We start from the raw sequence: 19,877 nt of genomic DNA on the forward strand, positions 1-19,877 counted from the left end.
GCCGGGTAGGCCGCCCCCAACAATCCCCAGTTGACGCCGCCGTCTAATTATAGCACCCCAGGCTGTCGCGCATCACAAGAAATGCCGTTATTAGGTGACACCGCCATTATTAACTTTACCAGAACGCCAACCCAACCCCTTGCATTGTGCTGCTTTCCGATAATCATGGGAAGGAGGAAACAAAGGGAGTTTGCAGGTAACATGAGTATAATGTAGTCTAAGACGCGTACCGCTACCACATGAATGATTGATCATGCACCCATAGCAAATGATCAAACTGAGGTGGGTTACCTGCATGCAAGCCGGAACTCCAAAATCGATAGTTGCTCTCTGATGGAGTGTCGCTGTGTCTCAACATTGGATCAGCTGGCTCATGGTCACCCTTCCTTTCATCCCGATCCGGTTGGAGGTGGTTGATTGGTACGTGAAGACGTTGCTAACTATTGGTATCTGTACGTACTTCTTTGCTATTTGCACGCGAGTATATACCTTGATCCTACAGATACGTACTACCTAAGACAGCATTTTAGAAAAACAATTGATGAGGCGAAGTCTAGGCACCTATTCCCTATTAAAAGGTTTATTTATCTTTTGGGGTTTTTTCTTTAATTCATTAAATGACAACTCTGGGCCTCTGCCCCGTACGTGTACAATGGGGTAGGTACAAAGATTAAACTGCAACTTCTGTGAAAGGATTTGTATGCGTGTGCAAATAGCAATGTGTACGTGCGAATTCATGTTGGATACCCTATACCACACATCAAGCGACTACAAGGAGACTATCCAGCGTGCCCCGAGTTCCTTGATCGCTAAATGATGATAAAAAAAAAATACACAATTTATCACATCCATCGGAATACGGTAACGGACTCTGCAGGTAGTTGCGACACAGGGTGTGATGGACAAATCTGACACCATATCCGCTTTCACCAACCTCACGATCCTGTAGCACCCAAACGATATTTAACAAGATATCAATTCAACAAGGCTGACAAGCCTCGAACATTATCTGTATTCAACGTGTAACCCAAACAACTCCAAGTCTCATGTTGAGTAGATCTTAACCTAGACCCAAACATATGCATTGCCATGTCTATCCCAAAGAAACACTTCGCTCCTGCACAATGGACATCCCAAACAAGTCTTTCATCAAATACGGACCCCGGCCAAACATGGCCAATTAGAGCAGGAGATAAGACGACAACATGGCGGTCACCAGGACGACCAGTGACGCCGACTGTCCCGACTGGAGTTGGGGAGCCGCGCTGGCGATGCCACAGCAGCTGCTGCGGTTGTACGTGACATTGTTCATCTGCGCCGCCACCTCAAAGACGGATCCTGGGAATCCGCCGTAGTTGTAGTAGTCCACGTTCAGGAAGTTGGGCGCCCGGCCCCAGTCGGTCCGGCAGTTGTTGGCCGACAAGCCCAGGCTGCCGTAGCCGGTAACGTTGTTGGTCTCGTTGAGCAGTGACACGGCTGGGACCAGCAGCTCGGTGCCGAAGACGTTGAACTCGGCGTTGAGGTTGTGGTTCAGGTAGTACAGGCGATCCTTGGCTGACTCGGCGCTCAAGTTCGGCGGGCGTTGCGGAGTGCAAGGGAAACCGCGGTCCACGGGGTCAAACGGTGTCTCCCACATCTGTGAGAACTCATCGAGTAGCCACGGGTACTCCTTCTGGTCAGCCTCGTAGTCGAGGAACATGACGACACGTTTGCCGCGGAGGATCATGTCCTCCAGAGTTGGCCAGTCGTCCAGGGACATGGGCAAATACGGCGGGCTGTAGACGTATTTAAGAATGCCGGTTTTCTCAATGTATGGGACGTAGAGAGAAGGATGAGAGTAGTTGCCGTTGCCTAGAAGGATGGTAATGACATCGTAAGGGTGGCTGTCAACCCACTGCCTCACAGTGGTGAGCCACTCGGTGATGGGCCCGGCATCGAGGAGATCGCACGACGTGTGACAAAAGTGAGGCGCTGACGAGTTCGATGGCCATTGAATCTGGGCCTGAAGAAGGCGGATGCCATCGTTGAGCTGTGTCGTCACGCCGAGTTCCTGGTTGGATCCAGAGTTTCCTGGTCGCACAAAAGGCGAGTTGTGGGCAGCAATGTTGGTGATGTTGCTGTACTTGCGTGTACAGTACTCGACGTGGTTGTTGCAAGGCTGGGTGTTTGTGGGCTCAGCAGGCCCGGTTACCGTCCCTGTCACCGTCCCCGTCTCCGTCCCCGTCTCCGTTTCTGTCAGGTTGGTGGCGGTTGTGAACTCGGAGGTAAAGCTTCCAGTAAAGGTGCTGGTGAGAGAATCCGATTTGGTCCCGCTGGCCTGTTTCAAGGTGATTTTGGACGTGTAGGTGACGTATGTGCCGGTGATTGTCTGGTCGTCCTTGGCTGTCCGCGTGCCATGGACAAAGGTGATGTCTGAGGTGTCAGAGAGGTCGACGGAAATGGCAGCAACATGGCGAGAGCACAAGGCCGCCAAAACGGCCAAGGCTGTGTGAGAGACCTTCATTTTGGACAAGCAGCCAACTGTGGCACTGTCAAAACCCGCCGGAGGCGTTACTGCGAGATGCTACTCTGCAGAGATGGCACTGGTAATGCAGGTACACAATGCTGTGGGACGCTGAACGCGCTGCAATATATCGGTGTAGCAAGCTCTGGCGACGATAGAAAGACTGGGTTTCACCAGGTCGACTTCAGCAAGCTCAAATATGTCCCAAGCGGCGAGCACAGTAAAGGTGCAAGACGGGATACGGGATCAATGTGAAACGATGGCGACCCGAATAAGAGATGCAGGCAACCAAAGCGGGAGTCCGCAGCTTGACCCCTGCAGGAGAGACGCCAAATGAATATCAGGAGTCGCGAAAGAAGCGATGGTAACAATAATCACAAGGGGGGGGCAGGCCAGTTGCACAGCCGAGTGGAGCAGCAGATTTTGACCGTCAAGATCTAGGCGGTTTCCGTCATGAAAAAAAGATAATCAGGCCCAGTTTTCCCCAGGAGACAGGCGGGTTGCGATGAGGATGCGAGGGAAGAAGTTAAAAAAAAAAAGAGGAAAAAGAAGGTGTTCGGCAGCGATCCAGCCGCCATGACATAACCGATGATGTTGTCTTTGAGGCGAGCGAGACGCCGGGGGCACTTGATGGGGACACTTGATGGGGGCACTTTGGCTAAGACATTGTGGGCTGGAATCCACTCGGCAAGAAAGTTGAAGCTTAGCCCTTCAGGAGGAGCCCAGTTGCCAAGACAGATGAGAACCCAGTAGGCAGTAGGCGCCAGGGCCGTCGTAGTTCGTAGTTACAGCAGCCGCTTGGACAGACAGTCGATAGTACGAGTTTGGCCATTCTTCTGACCCCGTTTTTACGGATGCTGTCGATGGTGTTACCAAACATGGAGCGTGGTCGGTGCAACGCGTCATCGCATTGGCCGCAGCCCTGCGGCAGCGACTGGCCGAGTCGGTTGGGCGGCAGCGGTTGTTTCGAGGGAACGACTCAACGGGGCCGCCAGAGCCGTACATACGAGACGCCATGCGGCGGCTGCAGAAGAGCTGGCCAGAGGTCGAGAGGGCCAGAGGCTCAGCGGCCAAGATTAAAAAAAAAAAAAAACACACGCAGCAAGGTCCAAGACATCGGCCCATGCTAGGGCAGATGCCAGGCCATGCCGGGCTGTTGGAAGCAGGGTTTCTAGGCGGCTGGCGGCTCTTGGCCCTTTCGATGAATCATGACGACAAGGAACGAGCGAGACCTGAAGCGCTGGAACAAGCAAGCACTGGGCCCCTACTGGAGCCTCTGGAATCCGGCGCTGCCTAGCCAGCCAGCCAGTCTAGCCAGCCAGCCAGTCTAGCAAGCCAAGGCGCTGAAGGAGCCGAGAGCCGCCCGTAAAACTGAGCGTCCTGGCCGTGGCTTGCACGCCGTCCAAGGGGTTGGCTGCGGTGGACGCCTGAGGGTCCTGTCTTGCAGGGGGGTGGCGGCCCACCGATTCTCGGCACTGCAGGGGGCCGGGGCTTGTGCACATCTGCCCCAGTGGCCGTCCAGGCGCTGTCCAGTGGGAGCCAGCGGCCACCCTCCAGTGCCGTCCGGGTGGGACCCTGGCGGCCTTGCGATCCTGGCGGCAGCAGCTGAGAGCCCCAGCGAGCCCTGAGGCCCCGTAAAAGCCCCAGTGAGCATCGCATCCTTGGAATTGGGATTCTCCTGTTATGACGAAACCATGTCGACCGTCCCATCTTTTTTTGCGCGAGCTATCGAACCCGACAAGGGACAAACTCGTGTCAGGGCGACTAAAACGTGGGCGGCGCCGCGTTCGCAACCTCGCAGCTCCATAGCCAACTGCTGCCGTGGCCCCGTCGCCACTGACTGTCATTTTTCCTTTGTATCGTTCGTTGTATCGTTGTATTGTCTGGACGGAAGAAAGAGAGCGTGTGATAGAGACTGCAGAGCGCCTGGAGCGTGTGGATGACCCTTTCGACCCGTTGACTTTGTCGCCTGACCTTGCTGGACGGCACCCTCAAGATTCGGCCCTCTCCACCACGAAACGCACTCGACGAATACTGCAACACCACAAACACCACACATTCTACCATCACCACCGCCATCACCCACCATGGCCCCGCCCAACGCACGGCGCAATACGGCCGTCGCCGCCAGCATCTTCTACTTCATCACCATTCCCTTCCTTGTCCTCGTCATCATCGGCAACACCTACAACAACAACATCCTCACCGACATCTACTTCTTCTCCCTCGACGTCTCCCAGGTCATCCCCATCTCCGTCGAGAACTCCAACCTGCTCAACTCGGTCGCCCGGAGCCTGGGTCTGCACGACTTCTACCAGGTCGGCATCTGGAACTTTTGCGAGGGCTACAACGATGAGTGCGTTTCCTGAATTGTGTCGTGAGAATCACCATGCTGACTGTCGTTTGCTTCCAGAGGCGTCACCCATTGCTCGCACCCGGAGCAGTTCTACTGGTTCAACCCCGTCGAGGTCCTCGTCAGTGAGCTTCTCGCTGGCGCCCAGATCGCCCTGCCGTCCGAGGCCATCACCGTCCTCACTATCCTCCGAATTGGCTCCCAGATCATGTACGGCTGCTTCATGGCTGGCATCTGCATCAACACTGTCCTTATGCTCATGAGCCCGCTTGTCATCCGCACTCGGTGGTGGAGTTTGGGTCTGTCGTTCCTCAGCGCCATTGCGGCCATCGTCGTCAGTCTCGCGGCCATCATTGCCACCGTCATCAGCTTCGCTGCGAAGATCGCCTTGACGGCTCAGGACCAGTTGAACATTAAAGCCAATATCGGCATCAAGATGTTCGTCTTCATGTGGATCGCCGCCATCGCCACCGATGTCGCCTTCCTGCTGCACGCTGCCATGGGCTGTTGTTGCCGGCCTGATCGACACGGAGCTAATTCATCCGCTTCACCCGTGTCGGAGAAGAACCCTATCGTTGCGCTGCCGGCCTTTGTGCGCCGGAGGAGGAGTCAGGCAACTTCAACATAGAGCTGTTTGAGATGTTGCCTCACAGATTACGAGGCTGGCGTAATGGGCTTGAATTTTTGGGTTGTCCGGAAATAGACATGTGAATGGTTTCGTATGTGTTGGAAAGGAATTACTGGAAGCGGTAGACCGATGCATAGTGCCCCGTCAAAAGAGACGGCATATTGGGCGCTGTAGAAGCTGGACCTAGACGTTCTTACACACCATCACACAGCATTATAGACGAGCCCCAGCATTGGGAAGGAGAAAGCAACATAATCATAGTTTAACATAGAATTTGTTCAATCTCTAACAACTTTTTGCAAATCCATCAACTCGCTCTATGATGATAAATTCAACCCCGTTTTCCGTCCCATCTTTTGTCCTAGGTGCGGTTTCAGACCAATCCCTCAATCCGCCGACTTGGCTCAACGAGCTCACGATAACCAGCTTTCTCAAGCAATAAACTTCTTGCCTGTCTTGTCTTTTATGAACTTCTTCACCTTGCCTCCCAGGCTGCCACACTTCCGTGCAACGAAGCAGTGGTTCAGGGCCACTACGAAGCTGGTCAGCTCCGACGAGTGGATGTTGTCCGTCGCGATCCAGTTCGGGTACACCTGGTCCGTCGTCGCATTCCAGAGGTCGTTGTATAGGCCGCCGTAGGCCTCGAGCGCCATCTTGTTGATGGACCGTGTTGGGAAGACGGCGTCCTCGACTGATTGCGTGATGACCCAGTCCGCGTGGAACAGCTTCGAGTCACGCCCTGCCCGGTTGCGTCGTATATATTCGATCTGGTCCCTAAACATCGCCTTTCCGGTATTCTTATTGGACCACCGGTGGTTCATGGGGAAGTTCTTGTCCGAGACGAAGCCGTGCTGGCCGCCAGGGAAGCTCTTCCTCTCAGCCCAGCTCTGGCTGACTCGGATGATGGTGCCCGACGTCTTGTTGCCGATGAACCGCTCAAGGGGCCACTTGGTGATGTCCTCGTCGTCAGGGAGCATCAATGGTTTGGTCAACGAGATCAATATCTTGTACAGGCCTTGAATTTGTTCGTCGGTCATATCTTGGCGCCCGTTGAAGATGTACCCGGTATCGGGGGCGGGGATGTCAATGATGATCAGTTCGCCTGGGTACGTATTGTGGAATGTTCTGACGGCTTCGGCGATGCCCTTCACAGTCTCTCCCAGCATGCCGTTCCACGCCCCGAGGATCATGGTGCCATGAGCGGCACGGTAGACATTTTGGAAGAGGAATGGGCGAACGTCAAGAACACGGACGCCAAGCTCTTCAATTTGATGTTTGGTAGTCTTTGTTTGACAGAGCGTGTTGGCAGCCTGACCGAGACCGATTCGTACTTTGCCCCTGGACATACCCACATGGTGTGACCTCGGCATGATGATTGATCTTAGTGGTATATGGCCAATCTCTGGGAGCATGTCCTGCATCCAACCCTTGGGAGGACCGGTACACACGAAGTTGCGCTCCGTCCCGGACAAGATGAAGGTCGAACCGCCAGGGAACATGTGGAACCCAAGGTCTACCTCGGATTTCTTTCCAAGGGTCTTGGTCTCAAAGTTTTCAAGGAACCGGATGAATACGGGGTGCTTCACGCCCTTGCGTCTTTCGATCATGAAAGACATGGGCTTGGACGTGCCCTCGAGATGGTAGGCGACCTCACCGGCTGAATCCGACAAGTGAAGCCCGCCTATTATAGCGCTGAAGATGCGATGCGACTGACCCGGTTCAATATACTTGGGGAATCTCTCGTCCCACTTCTCCATCTGGTAGGAGTTGGAGTAGCCTCTGCGCCAGCGGTACGGGGTCGCGTTAATCAGTGTGATAATCGTGGACCCTTGGTCTATGGAGCGGCCCTCAGGAGAAACCCAGCGCTTTTCCAATTGGCTAGAATCATCGGCCGTGCGATCAGCTTTTTTGTTGAAGGTGACAGGTTTGCCGCGGAAGAGATATTCTCCCGACTCTTTGGGCTTGTGGTCGACGCTGGGCACGTTGAGATCCGGTATAAGGAGAGGACCCCGATACTGAGTAGGGCGAATCATATGAGGCTGCACCGGAGTTTCGCCATCCGGTTGATCAGTGGAAGGCTGGGACTTTGGTTCTTCATCCGTTGTATCAATATCAGTGGTGGCGTCGTCCGAGACGTCATTGTTAGGGACACTAATTTTGGGCCCGATGTGAAACAATGGACTTTTTAGAAACCCAGGTGGACGGTGCTGGACCTCGATGGGATCGTTGTTAATTGTATTCCGCGTTTCAGTGGCTGCGATGAGTGTTGCATCTGCATCTGGAGGGCGCCGGTAGGGTGGAGAGCCGTTGACAACTCCTGCCAAAAGCCCAAGGGAGAGGACAATTCGCCTCAGCGAGGGTGAAGCCATCTTCTTCTGAGATGAAGGGTGTTGGTTTGTGGGTTGGGCGAGTGAGAAACGAAACTGAACAGAAAATAGATAGTGTGTAGTATGTGGTACAGATTTGAAGCTGAGTAAGGGGAAGGAAGAAAATACGGGGGAAGGGGAAAAGAGCGACGTTATTTATACAAAACCCGGAGGTTCAGTGGCCATTAAGGTATCTTCGAACAAGGGTGGTCAGAAAGGTAGTTGAAGGTTTGTTGATGCCTCCTTATGGCAAGGTAAGTGATCTTGATGTCCTCAAGGTTCGCTGGGGAGGGGCGCCAGAGATCCGAACTCTCATAAAAATGAAAAGTGTAGTTATCCTAACTAGGGAGAGCAATACTACTAGATTACATTTATTCTCTCAGCATATGTAGGTAAATCCTTACCCTCATCACCATCTAAGACTCACCCGCGTGTGAACACATACCTGAAGAGAAGCATGATGCGGCGGACCTATGGCACAAATCATGACACAATGGCGCTACTTGTGAAATGGGGTAGAGTCGCTCCCCTACCTATGTTGGATTTAATGCGTACAACCACTAATACTCAAAGATAAAACTCCAGTCAGGGCACTGAGCGTCATGGCAATGAACTTTACGAGAATATCTCGGCATTAAATCTTGGTCGGTAGTACGGGACAGTCACAGTGTGATAACCTGTGTCTCAACTCTCCCCATTTTGAGAGCTGGAACTACGCGGCATTCCTTCATTTCCCATAATTCGTGAGGCATATAGCCACTCCTCACCCTGATCTGTTCTACTTCATACACCCGGCGTCCACCAGAGTTGTCTCAATGTTGTCGTCAGTACCTCTTCTTGAGAGCAACTCAACCATGCGCCATGATGCCAGTCATCAAGTCCTCGTCTTCTACCTGCGAATCAAAACCAAGACCAGGATCGGTTCCGTCCTTTTCCGCCCTCTTCTGCTCTCTAACCATGTGCCTCACGTATTCCTTGCTGCTGCTTAGGCGCTCGTTTGCTGCCTGGTACTGCTTTCCTAAGCTCTCAATGTTGTGATGGCGTTGGGCGATTTCTCTTGCAAAGTCCGTCTCTGTCATAAAATCGCTCTCGTCGTGGAACTTGAGATATGTGTCTTCGCCGCTACTTCCCTGGAGTAGCTCTCCCTTGAGCAAGTTTGACTCAATCATTTCGCTCACTAGGTTCCAAACCTCGTCGTCGCTCTCAAGCGATTCACCGGTTTCGGCACTGAGTGTCACCCATCGCAGCTGGGAGATCGATATTTCTTTGAAGATGTCTCTGAGGTTGATGATCTGCCACTTTTGATAAGCTGCCACCACCTCAGTGATGAGAGCAAGGTTATTGTCTTCCTCCCAAATGTGATGATTTCCTTCCACCTCGCCATTTAATTGTGTCGCATTGTTTGTGGAAAAGAGACCCGCGACGCTCTTGTATGGCAGCCCCAAGGTGGCGTAAGTAGTCTTGGCTGAGGCGGCGGTATAGGGAGGGAGAGTAGGTTCCTTTCCGTCTTTCAGGAGCCCCACTAGCACCCATCTTTTGTACGCCTCATCCATAATTTTGGACACTCCCTTGTCTCTTGAAGGATGTGTGATGACTCGCTCTAGGGCCCGATAGGCCCTGGTCCAATCCTTTCTCGTCATATAACACAGGCCAGACAGGAGATTGTACTCCAGCACCGATGCGCTTTTAACGGACTCGGTCAATCCCGTATCGACAGAGATGTAAGAGGCTGGAGAAATGCTGGGGTCGCATAGCAGCCTTGCGTCCCTCTGACCAGCCATTCCTGGATAGAAGGTGATGTCACAGTCGAGAACCTTCAAAGCCGGCTCAATCCACGACGATTCGTACGCATATTTCACCAACATCAGATGTGTAGATGTGAACATGCTACCGCTAGGATCCATTCGCAGCATCGCGGAGGCTAGTGCCTCAATAGAGACAAGGGACTGTCATGGGACGATACATTAGCACCTCAAGACCAAACTAGGGGCATTCATTACATACCGAGAACACTTGACCAGCTGCTATAGTCTCCAGAAGCTTCCGGAACGATAAACCGGAGTATCTAATCTGAAGTGGGTCGAAGTTGAGGAGAAACCGGAGCGTTTCGTCGAGGAGCGCGGTTCGGTCAATGCCAGCTGGGGGGTGGCGAGGGTCCAACGACGCATGGAGGACACAGAGAAACGCGAGGGAGTTTTCCGCAGGATCGAGTTTCTGGTAGGCATCAGCATCGAGAAACAGCACGGAGGGGTAGAGAAGGTCCGTACTGCAAGGATCTGGCCAACGTTGGCTGCGATGACCTGGCGATGGGAACCTAGGAGCTGCTTGACAGCTTGTGCATGGTCTTTGAGGACGGCGTCAAGCTGCTTCTTCGAGCCGGTGGCATCTCTAGCTGTGGGAAAGGCCGACAGAGTGGGCCAGATGGAATCCATCTTGCACAGGCCCTCTCCGGGTGGGAGGCTTCGCGAGACGGTCGAGAGCGGTGGCTCGGGAGGGCGGGGGAATCGGAGGTGGAATGGGCGTGATAGATGGATCACCTGCTTGTCATGCTCGAGCTAGCGGGATGACTAGGTCTCAACGATGCCCAGCTGTGGTGGTTTTCGTCAGAGAATGCACCTGAAGCTGGGTGCTGGTGTAAAGTCAGTGAGTGAATGGCTTCTTTGTTGTATTAGCAGAGTGATCGTAGGTAGTTGACTTAAGGCAGCGAGCAGTCGTGCAGCTCCAAGCAGTAGTAGCCGAGGTTTCGCCGCCAGAGACCGTCAACAGCTGGTGAGATAAGCCTTATCGATAAGCCCCACCAACCGCGGGGTCATCTAGTGCAGGTACTGACTGTATTGAAAACTCCAGACTGCGGGATTCAAATTTCCACGATCGTCGAGAGTTCTGTGTAAGACTGCTTGTTGACTTTTCACTTGCTGAAATTACACTACTACCACTACAATTGAAGCTGGTAGATCTGAGATTCAATCTCCCAATTCTTCTCCAAATCCCTTCACCATGACTCTCGGACCCTTCGAACTCCCGGCGGCGGCCGACTTCCACGTCCACCTCCGTGACGGGAAGATGGCCGAGACCGTCACCAAGACGATTCGTCAAGGAGGAGTCTCTCTTGCTTACGTCATGCCTAACTTGACGCCTCCTGTAACTACCGTCGAGCAGGCGCTCTCCTACAAGACCCGTCTCCAGGCTATAGATTCGTCCATCAACTATCAGATGACCCTGTACCTTCACCCGACAATCACTCCCGAGGTGATTCGCGAGGCCAAGCGAGCAGGAATTGCAGGCGTCAAGTCGTACCCCGCCGGAGTTACCACCAACTCAGATGCTGGAGTCATCAGCTATGAGGAATATTACGACGTCTTCGCTGCCATGGAATCGGAGGGTCTGGTACTCAACTTGCACGGAGAGGTTCCCAGCGACCCCAAGATGGGAATTACAATTCTCAACGCAGAGTCCAAGTTCCTCCCGACTCTGAAGGAACTCCACGAAAGATTCCCTCGCCTGAAGGTCCTTGCCCCCGGGAATGCTCTTTTTCTACAACATACTTACTGTGATTAGATTGTCCTTGAGCACTGCTCCACCAAGGATGCCGTGGAGGCTGTCAACGCCTGCGGAGATAACGTTGTTGGCACCATTACCTCCCACCACCTTTTCCTCCTTGTCGATGACGCCGCTTCAGATGTGGTGAGTAATTGTTCATTCATGCCGCCAAGGTGTTTGCTTCGCTTAGGTGCCAGCGGCTAACTTGTGCCACTCCAGTTCTGCTACTGCAAGCCCGTCGCCAAGGTATGTGTAACCTGCAATGAGACTTTTCAAGTGATCCGTCATTGCAATTAGTTCTGAAACGGGTGGAGGAAGCCACGACTGACGAATCGATAGACCCCCGAGGACCGCACCGCTCTTCTGCAGGCCGTTGTCAGCAGCAAGGGCAAGTTTTTCCTGGGCACCGACTCTGCCCCTCACGATATCAGCGCCAAGAAGAAGGGCAAGACGGCTGCCGGTGTCTTCACCCAACCCTACGCCACCCAGATTGTCATGTCTGCGCTTGAGGCAGCCATCGAGAGGGAAGAGATTAAGGAGGAGGATGTCACACAGGAGCTGCTGGAGGGCTTCTTCAGCACTTTCGGGCGCAAGTTCTATGGAGTTGAGGATAAGTCTGGTGAGAGGATCAGGCTATCCAAGGGAGATGAAGTCATCTCCGGCAACGTTGTGGGTGAAGGCGTTGAGGTCCAGCCCTTCCGCACCGGCCTGCCCACCTGGACTGTGGAATGGATCTGAGACACGGGAACCAGCTCAGTGCAATATGGAGGCGGCGCCTATAGTGTGCGCGTACCCCTTGATATGATTTTATCTACCCAAAAAAGTTAAAGGCGAGAATAAGAAATGCCACATTATCATCCCAATACAACAGTCCCGTAATATTCGATGCCCAATTCTCGACCCTTTAGACATCCCCCCTCCCCTAGGTAGCCTTGTTGGTTGGAGAGCGACCGGGGTAATTTCCTCCACGAGGAGCCCAGGTGTTGCGTCTGGAATTACCCACCAGGGCAGTTGATTGACCAGCCTTGTGCTGGTGGTCGACGGGGCTCCAGCCAGATCCAACAGCTGATTCGGTAGACAACGGACGAGGAGCATCTGCGAACCCATCAGCCCATGTTCCAAACCTCATCATTTCCACTTACTGTGTCGCTTGTTCAAGTTCTTCAAGTTTAGCTCTGGGGGCACCCGAGGCTGCATGTTGCCAATGCTGTCATTCTGCCACCCCGGCTGGTTCATGAAGGCAATTGCATTCCTGTCAACACCGACCTGGTCCGCCAGAGTAGCAGGTGAAATAGGAGCGACTGAGGTCGAGTCCTCAAGCTCCTTCCTGCGATCCTCCTCCTGCCTCCTCAGCTCAACCTGGAGTCTCTTCCACCAGCCTGGGAGCCCCTGGAAGAGACCCAGGGAATGCTGGGTAGCTTTGTCGAAGGGCATTTCATGCTTGAACTTGCAGCCCTGCTGGGCGAAGGCGCACTGGCCGTCGTGGATCCACTTGTCGCAGTAGATCTTGGGTCTCTTAGTTATGACGGGGGACGTAGCGACGATTTGATCGATTTGGTTCTATTGTGAATGTTAGTGTTTGGGTGTAGAAGTAGAGGACTGACAGAGGGGAGGGGGTAACGCCTTGTTACCTGGAGGACATCAGATACTGGCCCCATTTGGGTCTGCCAAGTCTAAGCTCCTTAGCTTTCTTAGGCAAAATACGAACCCCCAACACCACACGTACCTTCATCGTGACTGGTTTGTTTAGAGGCGCGACTCCCTGAGGAGGAGCGACATGCAGCTCTGGCAGAATCACCATACCTGGGGGTCCGGGCTGGCGCGCAGGAATCTCGTTGAGGGGAGGCAACACATCGGCGGGTATGAGCCTGGTGTACTGTCCATTACCTCGGTCGAGGCAATAAGCGTAGCCTTCCAGGCCGCCCGAAGCCGCCTCGCCTCTGGGAAGCGGGAAGCTGCCCAGCGTGTAGTTGGCCTGGGTCGTGTGCCCCCAAACGCTCACGTCCACAGGCATCTGAGGGACACGCCAGTTGGGAGACGTGGCACCCCGAGGCGCCGCAGCTCGGTAAAGCTGCTGGCCCTGCTGGGTATCCTTCTGCGAGTTGGCATAAATCCAGCTGGCGCGGGCGCGGACGTTGGTCTGCGAAGGGCTCTGACGGTGGTCCATGGCATGCGAGGCGTCCATAGGTTGCTCCGTGTTCGGCTCGGGGGAGGTTTCGTTGGAGGAAAGCGACAGAGAAGCGAAAGATGGAGGAGAAGAGGGAGAAGGGGGCGGCGAAGGAGCTGGGGCGGGAGCGGCTGATGTGGTCTTGGAGAGGACAACTCGACAAACGGGATCCATGGTCAAGGATGGTCAAGGATGGTCAAGGACGGGAAGAGCCCGGGCGAGGTGCAAACAAGACTCAGGACGTGCGCGTAATTTATATGCCGTCACCCAAGATCGACGGCGGACGCAGGCAGTCGGCAGGATGCCGCAAGCGTGATGCAGGTTAGCGAATAGGCGGAGTGATGCCACAGTATAAACGGAGCTGGCGGCGCTGAACGAGGCTGGAACCAAGATGAGGCGTGTGCCTCGGCAGCAGGGAACAGGCGGGCGGGAGCTCCTTTTATCATTATTCGCTGATTGTGATTCGAGCTCGAGTTTCGCGGCGCCGGCTGTTGTTTGCCTCGCCCGGGCAGTTTGGTGGCGAGGAGGCCAGGATGTGCGGTCTGCGCGCGCTCTACGGTTACCTGCATTGGATGTTTGTGTGTCCCACGTGACGGGCCTTCATGGAGTTTTCAACAACAGGGCAGGAATTGGGCTCATGCGGCCTCTCCCCAAGTTTCCATTACCTAGATATGGAGAGCTGATGCCGCGTCTACCTGATATTTGCTGTTGCGTCGTGGCAGGGAAGCTAAATGTGCTTGCTTGCTTGCATGCATGCATGATGATATCCACGCCCATGTCCGCGTCCAAACAAAGGCCCAAAATACCGAGATCCTCCCACTTCCTCTCTCTGTCGTACCTCCGGTGAGCAAATCATCTTCAACGGGACCCGCTTTGCCCGGTGAATTCCCTTAGTTTGCGGATCAATACCGCCTTTTGTAGGTCTTTGGTTCTCGTGTTTGACGCTGAGCGTTGCACCCGGTCCAGGGCTACCCGCACTTCGGCCTCTGTGGCCAAGCGCACGCTCATGTAGTCAGTAAAGTCTGGTTGGGGTTCGTTTTGATAGCAAATCTGTTTGAGATATGGGGGGAAGGCTAGTCCGCCTTTGATTGGGTTAGCAACGGTTTGGGCTCCGGGCATGACGGCTTTGCTGTAGCCAAGGAGTGGGATTTCCTTGGCTTCGCCTTCTTGGAGCCGGTGCTTTCGACTGCGGCGACGTTTCGAGGTTTCGCCTTCTGACCGCTTCGAGCCGGAGTTGGTAGCTGCTTGGTTTTCCGAGTGGGTGGCGTGGCGTACTTGGTCTTTGAGGCTGGGGCCTTTACCGTCGCCGCCTTTCCGCGCTTTGGTGTTGCTGGAGTTGGAGTGTTGGCCGCTCGTTTCGACGTTTTCGTGCTTTTCTTCGGCGTCTGCGCAGGGCGTCTGTTAACATTGTTGTTCTTCACTGTCTTCTTGGTCGGGGTGGGAGCTGGGGTCCTCTGTTGCGGAAGAGAAGATTTCTGGCGTTTACCTTTTGACAAGGACGTGCCGTCTTCCTCGTCAGTGTCATCCGCAGATTCTGCGCCGGCAAAGTCATCGGAGGAGTCGGAGGATTCGGGTTCGGGGTCCCCAAGGAGAGGTGCAACCTCCATAACATTTCCCTTGTAGTTGACGGCCTGGCGAAGGAGTTAGCTAAGATCCAACACTTGTCACGTCCAGACTTACCGTCCGCCGTCTGCCGCCTCGTCCGAGAACCTCTCGATTGGCCTCAGCTTCTCTCCGGGCTTCCTCCTCGCGTTCAGCAAGGATCCGATCCCAGACGCTCGAGTTGATAGGCATCGGTTCGTTTTCTTCTTCAGTAGCACGAGCATCTTCAAAACCAGACTTATCGTTAGCCCAAACTCGAGTATGGGCGAATTGAGCCTCCCCTGAGCCCTCATCTGTTGACTTGGGCTCTTCCATCTGTGTCCGATCTAGGAGATTGTCAATCGAAGCAGAGTCATAATGAATCGCCTTCTTCTGGTAATTTTCGTCAAACAACGCCTGCGCACCATGTTTGAGAATGGATTCCAAGTCGTCGCCAGCTAGGTCATCGTCGTCCATGCTTTCGATCAGAGCATGATCAAGGGCCATCTTCTTTCGGCCAACCTGCATAATCCTCTCCTCCACAGAGTCTTTGGTCACGATCTGAAAACAGAGAACCTTTTTCTTTTGCCCAATGCGGTGAGCACGAGACAGCGCCTGGATGTCTTGATGTGGATTGAAGTCAGGATCCAGGATGATGACTGTATCTGCTGTTGCAAGATTGATGCCCACGCCGCCGGCTCGTGTCGAAAGTAGGAATGCGAAAATGGATGAATCGGGCGCATTGAAAGCATCAATACGTCGTTGCTTCTCCAAACTCCCGATTTGTCCGTCAAGTCGGCGGTACTCAAAACCTAGGCCGGCCAGAAAGTCCTCAATGATCGCTAGCTGCTGTAGGAACTGACTGAAGATGAGAACTCGATGGCCTCTTTCTTTTAGTTTGGGAAGCATCTGCTCCAACAAGAGTAATTTGGCAGATGCTTCCACGAGGTTGCGTTGCAGGACGTCGTTGTCGTGATGCTTCTCCTCGATAGCTTCAGAGTACATGAACGGGTGACAGAGGCACTTCCGCAGCTGCATCAAAATGTTGTTAAGGCTTCCACGTTCCTTCTTGTTCATTGTGGTGTTGGCAAACATGGCCTTGATCAGCTGAGGGTTTTTGGCCATGATACTCTTCGCAAGCTTTTCCTGAACGCTGGTCATGGTGACGGGGAGAATAATTTGTGACATTGGAGGGAGGAATTTGAGGACGCCAGCTTTGGTTCGTCGGAGGAAGTATGGGCGAATCATCTCGTGCAACTTCGGTAGAGTCTCCTTGTCAAGGACTTCATATTGCTCGTCCAGCTTTGCCGCATTTTGAGTTTCGTCGATGAATTGGAGCAAGTTGAAGAGTTCTCGTTTGTTGTTTTGCAGAGGAGTTCCCGTAAGAAGGAGTCGGAAGGGGATTTTCATGGACCGTAATGCGATGTAGAGGAGATTCTGGTCGTTCTTCAATCGCTGACCCTCGTCCACAACAAGACCTGTCCAGTTGATAGACTTGAAGAGGACCTTTGTGTGAGGATCTGCGGCGGAGTCATATGACATGATGACTACATGCGCCTTCATGTCTGGCGAGTTGTGGGGGAACAGTTCGTATTTGTAGGCGAGCTCTTGGGGCTCTTTGCCGCCGTGGTAGGTCACAACTCGCAAATCGGGTGCCCACTGCTTGAACTCGCGGCGCCAATTGGGACATGTAGCGTTGGGAACCACGACGAGGAAGGGCCAGCACTGGAATAGGGTTAGTAGAGGGTATATCATCGTTCAGAAGATCGCTTACCTTGGACTGGTCCTGGACCAACGAAGTGACCAAGGCGACAACTTGCACGGTCTTGCCCAGGCCCATTTCGTCGGCCAAGACAACGCTCCGGCCTGAATGGTAATTTCCTAAGAGCCAGTTGACTCCCTCAATCTGATACCCCATGAGTTTGCCTCGCTTGAGCCCCGCTGGCTGCTCATCAACCTCAATGAACGGTGCTGCTTTGAAGGCTTTGATACGTTCTCGAACTTTGGATGGCGGGTCGTTCTTAAAATATTTCCCCTCAACATACTCGTAGTAGGCTTCCACAAAGGCGTTGTGGACGGCGGTCATGCTCTCCTTGGGTGGTGAATCCCATACAACATCGTCGTAGCCAAGACCTTGAAACTTGACTAGGACTTTGCTGACTCTGGCCATGTTGGCTAGCTCAGCCTCTCGGGTACTGAAATGTGGAGCAGACTTCTGCATCTTGACGTTGAGTATGATGTCAGGTGTGATGAATTCGTCTGGGATGGCCTCCTTTTCATCCATTTTGAGTAGATCGTGTTCCAAGTCCTTTTTTCCGAAGGACACCCGCATGGTGGATGCTGCGACGCCGTGAACCCAAGCCCCAGGCTTCCACGTGCAGTGGACATAGGATAGGCTTTCCCATTTAACGAGATACTCCTTGTCGTCCTCTTTGACTTTGCTGTAGGCTGGTCGACGAGTCTTCTCGGTGAGGTCAGGCTCGGAAGGTCGCCAAGCAACGAGACGATGGATCTTGTGCTTCGAAGTACTGCAATCGTCGCACTGCCAGTCTATGCAGTAGTCCTTGAGACGTTCTGACTTGAGATCTGTGCTGACATCATGATTATCTTCGCCCGGCAAGTGTTCAACGTGCCAGCCTCGGCGGCATGTGGCGCATCGAAAGAGAACAAGATCTGGATTGTTCAAGAGATCAGCGGAAACAGTTGTGGTCGGGTCCACGCCGTTATTCTCTTCTCGAAGCTTCTCTTCTTGTCGGGCGGTCTTCTTTTCGGAAAATGGAGTGCAGGCACGGCCTTTGACTTTACAACCTTGGCACATGTCATGTGCTGGAGCGTTGCGATCCTTCTTTTTGTATACGCAGACGCAGAACTTGCATTGTAGTACGAACTCATCATCTCCAACCTTTGTGACCATATGATCTCGTGCACTTCGAATGCCAAGGCAGTTCTTGTGATATGACAGTGTGCAACCCTGACAATGGATAATCTGGCCTCGCTGCCTCGACCCTCCGCAGGTATGGCAGGTTTCCATGTGCATCGATGAAAACGCAGAGTCCGGATGGGGTGGCTGAAAGACTTCTCTGACAGAGATGACCTTGGGAACCCCAGGCGCCTTGTCATCGACAACATAAAATGAGTCTTCATCCATCAATGCATCGTCTTGCATGTTGATCTTGTTTCTGGTGGATCTAACAGACCTCCGAGGTGCTTCAAATTCGATATCGGAGTCGGGAGACTTCTTTCGTCGGAGTGTCATGGAGTTTTGCGCCCTTGATCGTGCGTGTAGAGTCTGCTGGCGTTTCGATCTCGAGCGTGCTTTGGTTGGGCGCCTCTTGGTCACAATGTCTGAAGTCACAAGATTGAAATCCCCATCTTCCTCATCTGATGAGGCGGGATGAGGTTCTTGAAGCAGTTCGTCTTGATCTTGGCTTTCTGCGTTGTTGGAAAACGACATGTTTGTCAAAGTTCTTTGCCTTGGTTGCCGTGTTCTGAGCGTTCGGCTTGAGCCGGCAGGGGGGTCGGGCTTGAGGTCATCAGGCTCGTTGAGTTCGTCATCGTCATCTGAGATGAGAGAAATATTCCCCGAGTTTTGCCTGGTTGATTCTCGAGAGCGAAGTGGACGACTGAGTGCTCGCCGGGGGCGACTGGGTTCATCGTCGCTATCTTCCTCATCGAGTTCCATGGGGTCCGATGCAACGGAATTTACATCCGTGTCCCACTCATCGTCTGAAGCTCGCTTTCGCTTGAGACCAAGTCCGGCCATGTCGCCGTCAGGTAGCCCTACGCCTTGGCTAAACCGAGCGAAAGCTGCCTTGCCGTTCTCGAGGGCAATAAGATCGGTAAACAGAATCTTGACGCCGCGTTAGTGATATGAGGTTCCGTCTTGGACGCTGAAGATGATGAAAGACGTTTGAGATGAAGAAATGAGGATAACTAATAGTGTTGATGGTAGAGATGAGATTGAGGGGTATGCGAGAAATCAGAGGGAGGGTTGCCTTCAATAGGCGGGGCTAGCTGTTTGGATTCGGCAGTGAATAACACGGGCCTGCATTAATAACACAGCCATCTGCCCTATAGAGAGTGAGGGAGTGGTAGAATGCGAGACAGCGTTTGGTCAAACACCGCTCTGCTCACTTGAGCTGAGCTGAATCTGACAAGCGGCTGAACACGAAGTGACAGGATGCGCAACCCGTAGGAAAACGAAGATGGTAGGAAATAGAGCATCATTGAATCAAGTTCAGGGTATAGACGAAGCGTGTGTCTACCTACCGGCTCTTCTCTTCCGTCTGTAAACTCGACCAAACACCGTACTTGGCCGTTCTGGGCCGGGAGCTCTTCCGTAATGGCCTCGACAATGTTGCTGCGCACTTCGGCGTATTCCTTGAGCTTTTCTGTTGGTATTTGTGGAATGACGATCTCTATTCCGTTGCCATCTGTTTGGGGGCTCTCATCGAGTTGTCCATCGCCCTCAGCGGAGCCACTCGAGCTTTCCTGCTCGGCAATGTCGCCAAGCTTTGCCACTAGGTCGTCGAAAGGTTCATCGATATCCATCTCCGTGTACTTGTTATCGCCGTCGAGAGCCTCCAGCGACTCGAAAAAGACATCGTCGCTGTCCATCACTTCCGGCGCATCGGGTCGAGTTTCGAGGGATGTCGGTGGGGTCTCGGCGTTGTCGTCGGCGTTCGGTTGCGCGGGAGAATCCAGGAGCTGTAGATCAAGGTCTTCGGTAGGGAGAATGC

General features: G+C 53.5%; 7 protein-coding genes across 7 annotated transcripts; 2 read left to right on the forward strand and 5 right to left on the reverse strand.

Annotated features, from left to right (window-relative positions):
* Positions 1–1,180: 1,180 nt before the first annotated feature.
* On the reverse strand, positions 1,181–2,503 carry BGZ61DRAFT_532135 (PLC-like phosphodiesterase; the record flags this gene model as incomplete). The annotated part of the gene is made up of 1 exon (XM_046253828.1): positions 1,181–2,503. One exon carries the CDS (start codon positions 2,501–2,503, stop codon positions 1,181–1,183), a length of 1,323 nt encoding a protein of 440 aa, XP_046104677.1.
* A 2,087-nt stretch (positions 2,504–4,590) lies between these two features.
* Positions 4,591–5,484, forward strand: BGZ61DRAFT_351780 (uncharacterized protein; the record flags this gene model as incomplete). Its single annotated transcript, XM_046240360.1, has 2 exons — positions 4,591–4,859; positions 4,917–5,484. The coding sequence occupies 2 exons, from the start codon at positions 4,591–4,593 to the stop codon at positions 5,482–5,484; spliced, it is 837 nt and encodes a 278-aa protein (XP_046104678.1).
* Positions 5,485–5,915: 431 nt separating this feature from the next.
* On the reverse strand, positions 5,916–7,517 carry BGZ61DRAFT_351029 (PLC-like phosphodiesterase; the record flags this gene model as incomplete). The annotated part of the gene is made up of 1 exon (XM_046240296.1): positions 5,916–7,517. One exon carries the CDS (start codon positions 7,515–7,517, stop codon positions 5,916–5,918), a length of 1,602 nt encoding a protein of 533 aa, XP_046104679.1.
* An 846-nt stretch (positions 7,518–8,363) lies between these two features.
* BGZ61DRAFT_517584 (uncharacterized protein) lies at positions 8,364–10,545 on the reverse strand. The gene is made up of 3 exons (XM_046252336.1): positions 10,118–10,545; positions 9,855–10,064; positions 8,364–9,796 (listed from the first exon to the last, which is right to left on the reverse strand). Exons 1-3 carry the CDS (start codon positions 10,280–10,282, stop codon positions 8,699–8,701), a joined length of 1,473 nt encoding a protein of 490 aa, XP_046104680.1. The 5' UTR covers positions 10,283–10,545; the 3' UTR covers positions 8,364–8,698.
* Positions 10,546–10,847: 302 nt separating this feature from the next.
* On the forward strand, positions 10,848–12,128 carry BGZ61DRAFT_351074 (uncharacterized protein; the record flags this gene model as incomplete). Its single annotated transcript, XM_046240305.1, has 4 exons — positions 10,848–11,357; positions 11,409–11,534; positions 11,610–11,636; positions 11,730–12,128. 4 exons carry the CDS (start codon positions 10,848–10,850, stop codon positions 12,126–12,128), a joined length of 1,062 nt encoding a protein of 353 aa, XP_046104681.1.
* A 125-nt stretch (positions 12,129–12,253) lies between these two features.
* Positions 12,254–13,839, reverse strand: BGZ61DRAFT_234966 (uncharacterized protein). The gene is made up of 4 exons (XM_046238269.1): positions 13,117–13,839; positions 13,022–13,063; positions 12,533–12,950; positions 12,254–12,485 (listed from the first exon to the last, which is right to left on the reverse strand). Exons 1-4 carry the CDS (start codon positions 13,729–13,731, stop codon positions 12,313–12,315), a joined length of 1,248 nt encoding a protein of 415 aa, XP_046104682.1. The 5' UTR covers positions 13,732–13,839; the 3' UTR covers positions 12,254–12,312.
* Positions 13,840–14,630: 791 nt separating this feature from the next.
* Positions 14,631–19,689, reverse strand: BGZ61DRAFT_351565 (PHD/FYVE-zinc-finger like domain-containing protein; the record flags this gene model as incomplete). The annotated part of the gene is made up of 4 exons (XM_046240344.1): positions 14,631–15,188; positions 15,238–16,863; positions 16,913–18,988; positions 19,408–19,689. The coding sequence occupies 4 exons, from the start codon at positions 19,687–19,689 to the stop codon at positions 14,631–14,633; spliced, it is 4,542 nt and encodes a 1,513-aa protein (XP_046104683.1).
* Between the last annotated feature and the right edge of the window lie 188 nt (positions 19,690–19,877).

The sequence above is a fragment of the Ilyonectria robusta genome, assembly GCF_021365365.1.
Source record: "Ilyonectria robusta strain PMI_751 chromosome Unknown BGZ61scaffold_9, whole genome shotgun sequence".
Lineage (NCBI taxonomy): Eukaryota > Fungi > Ascomycota > Sordariomycetes > Hypocreales > Nectriaceae > Ilyonectria > Ilyonectria robusta.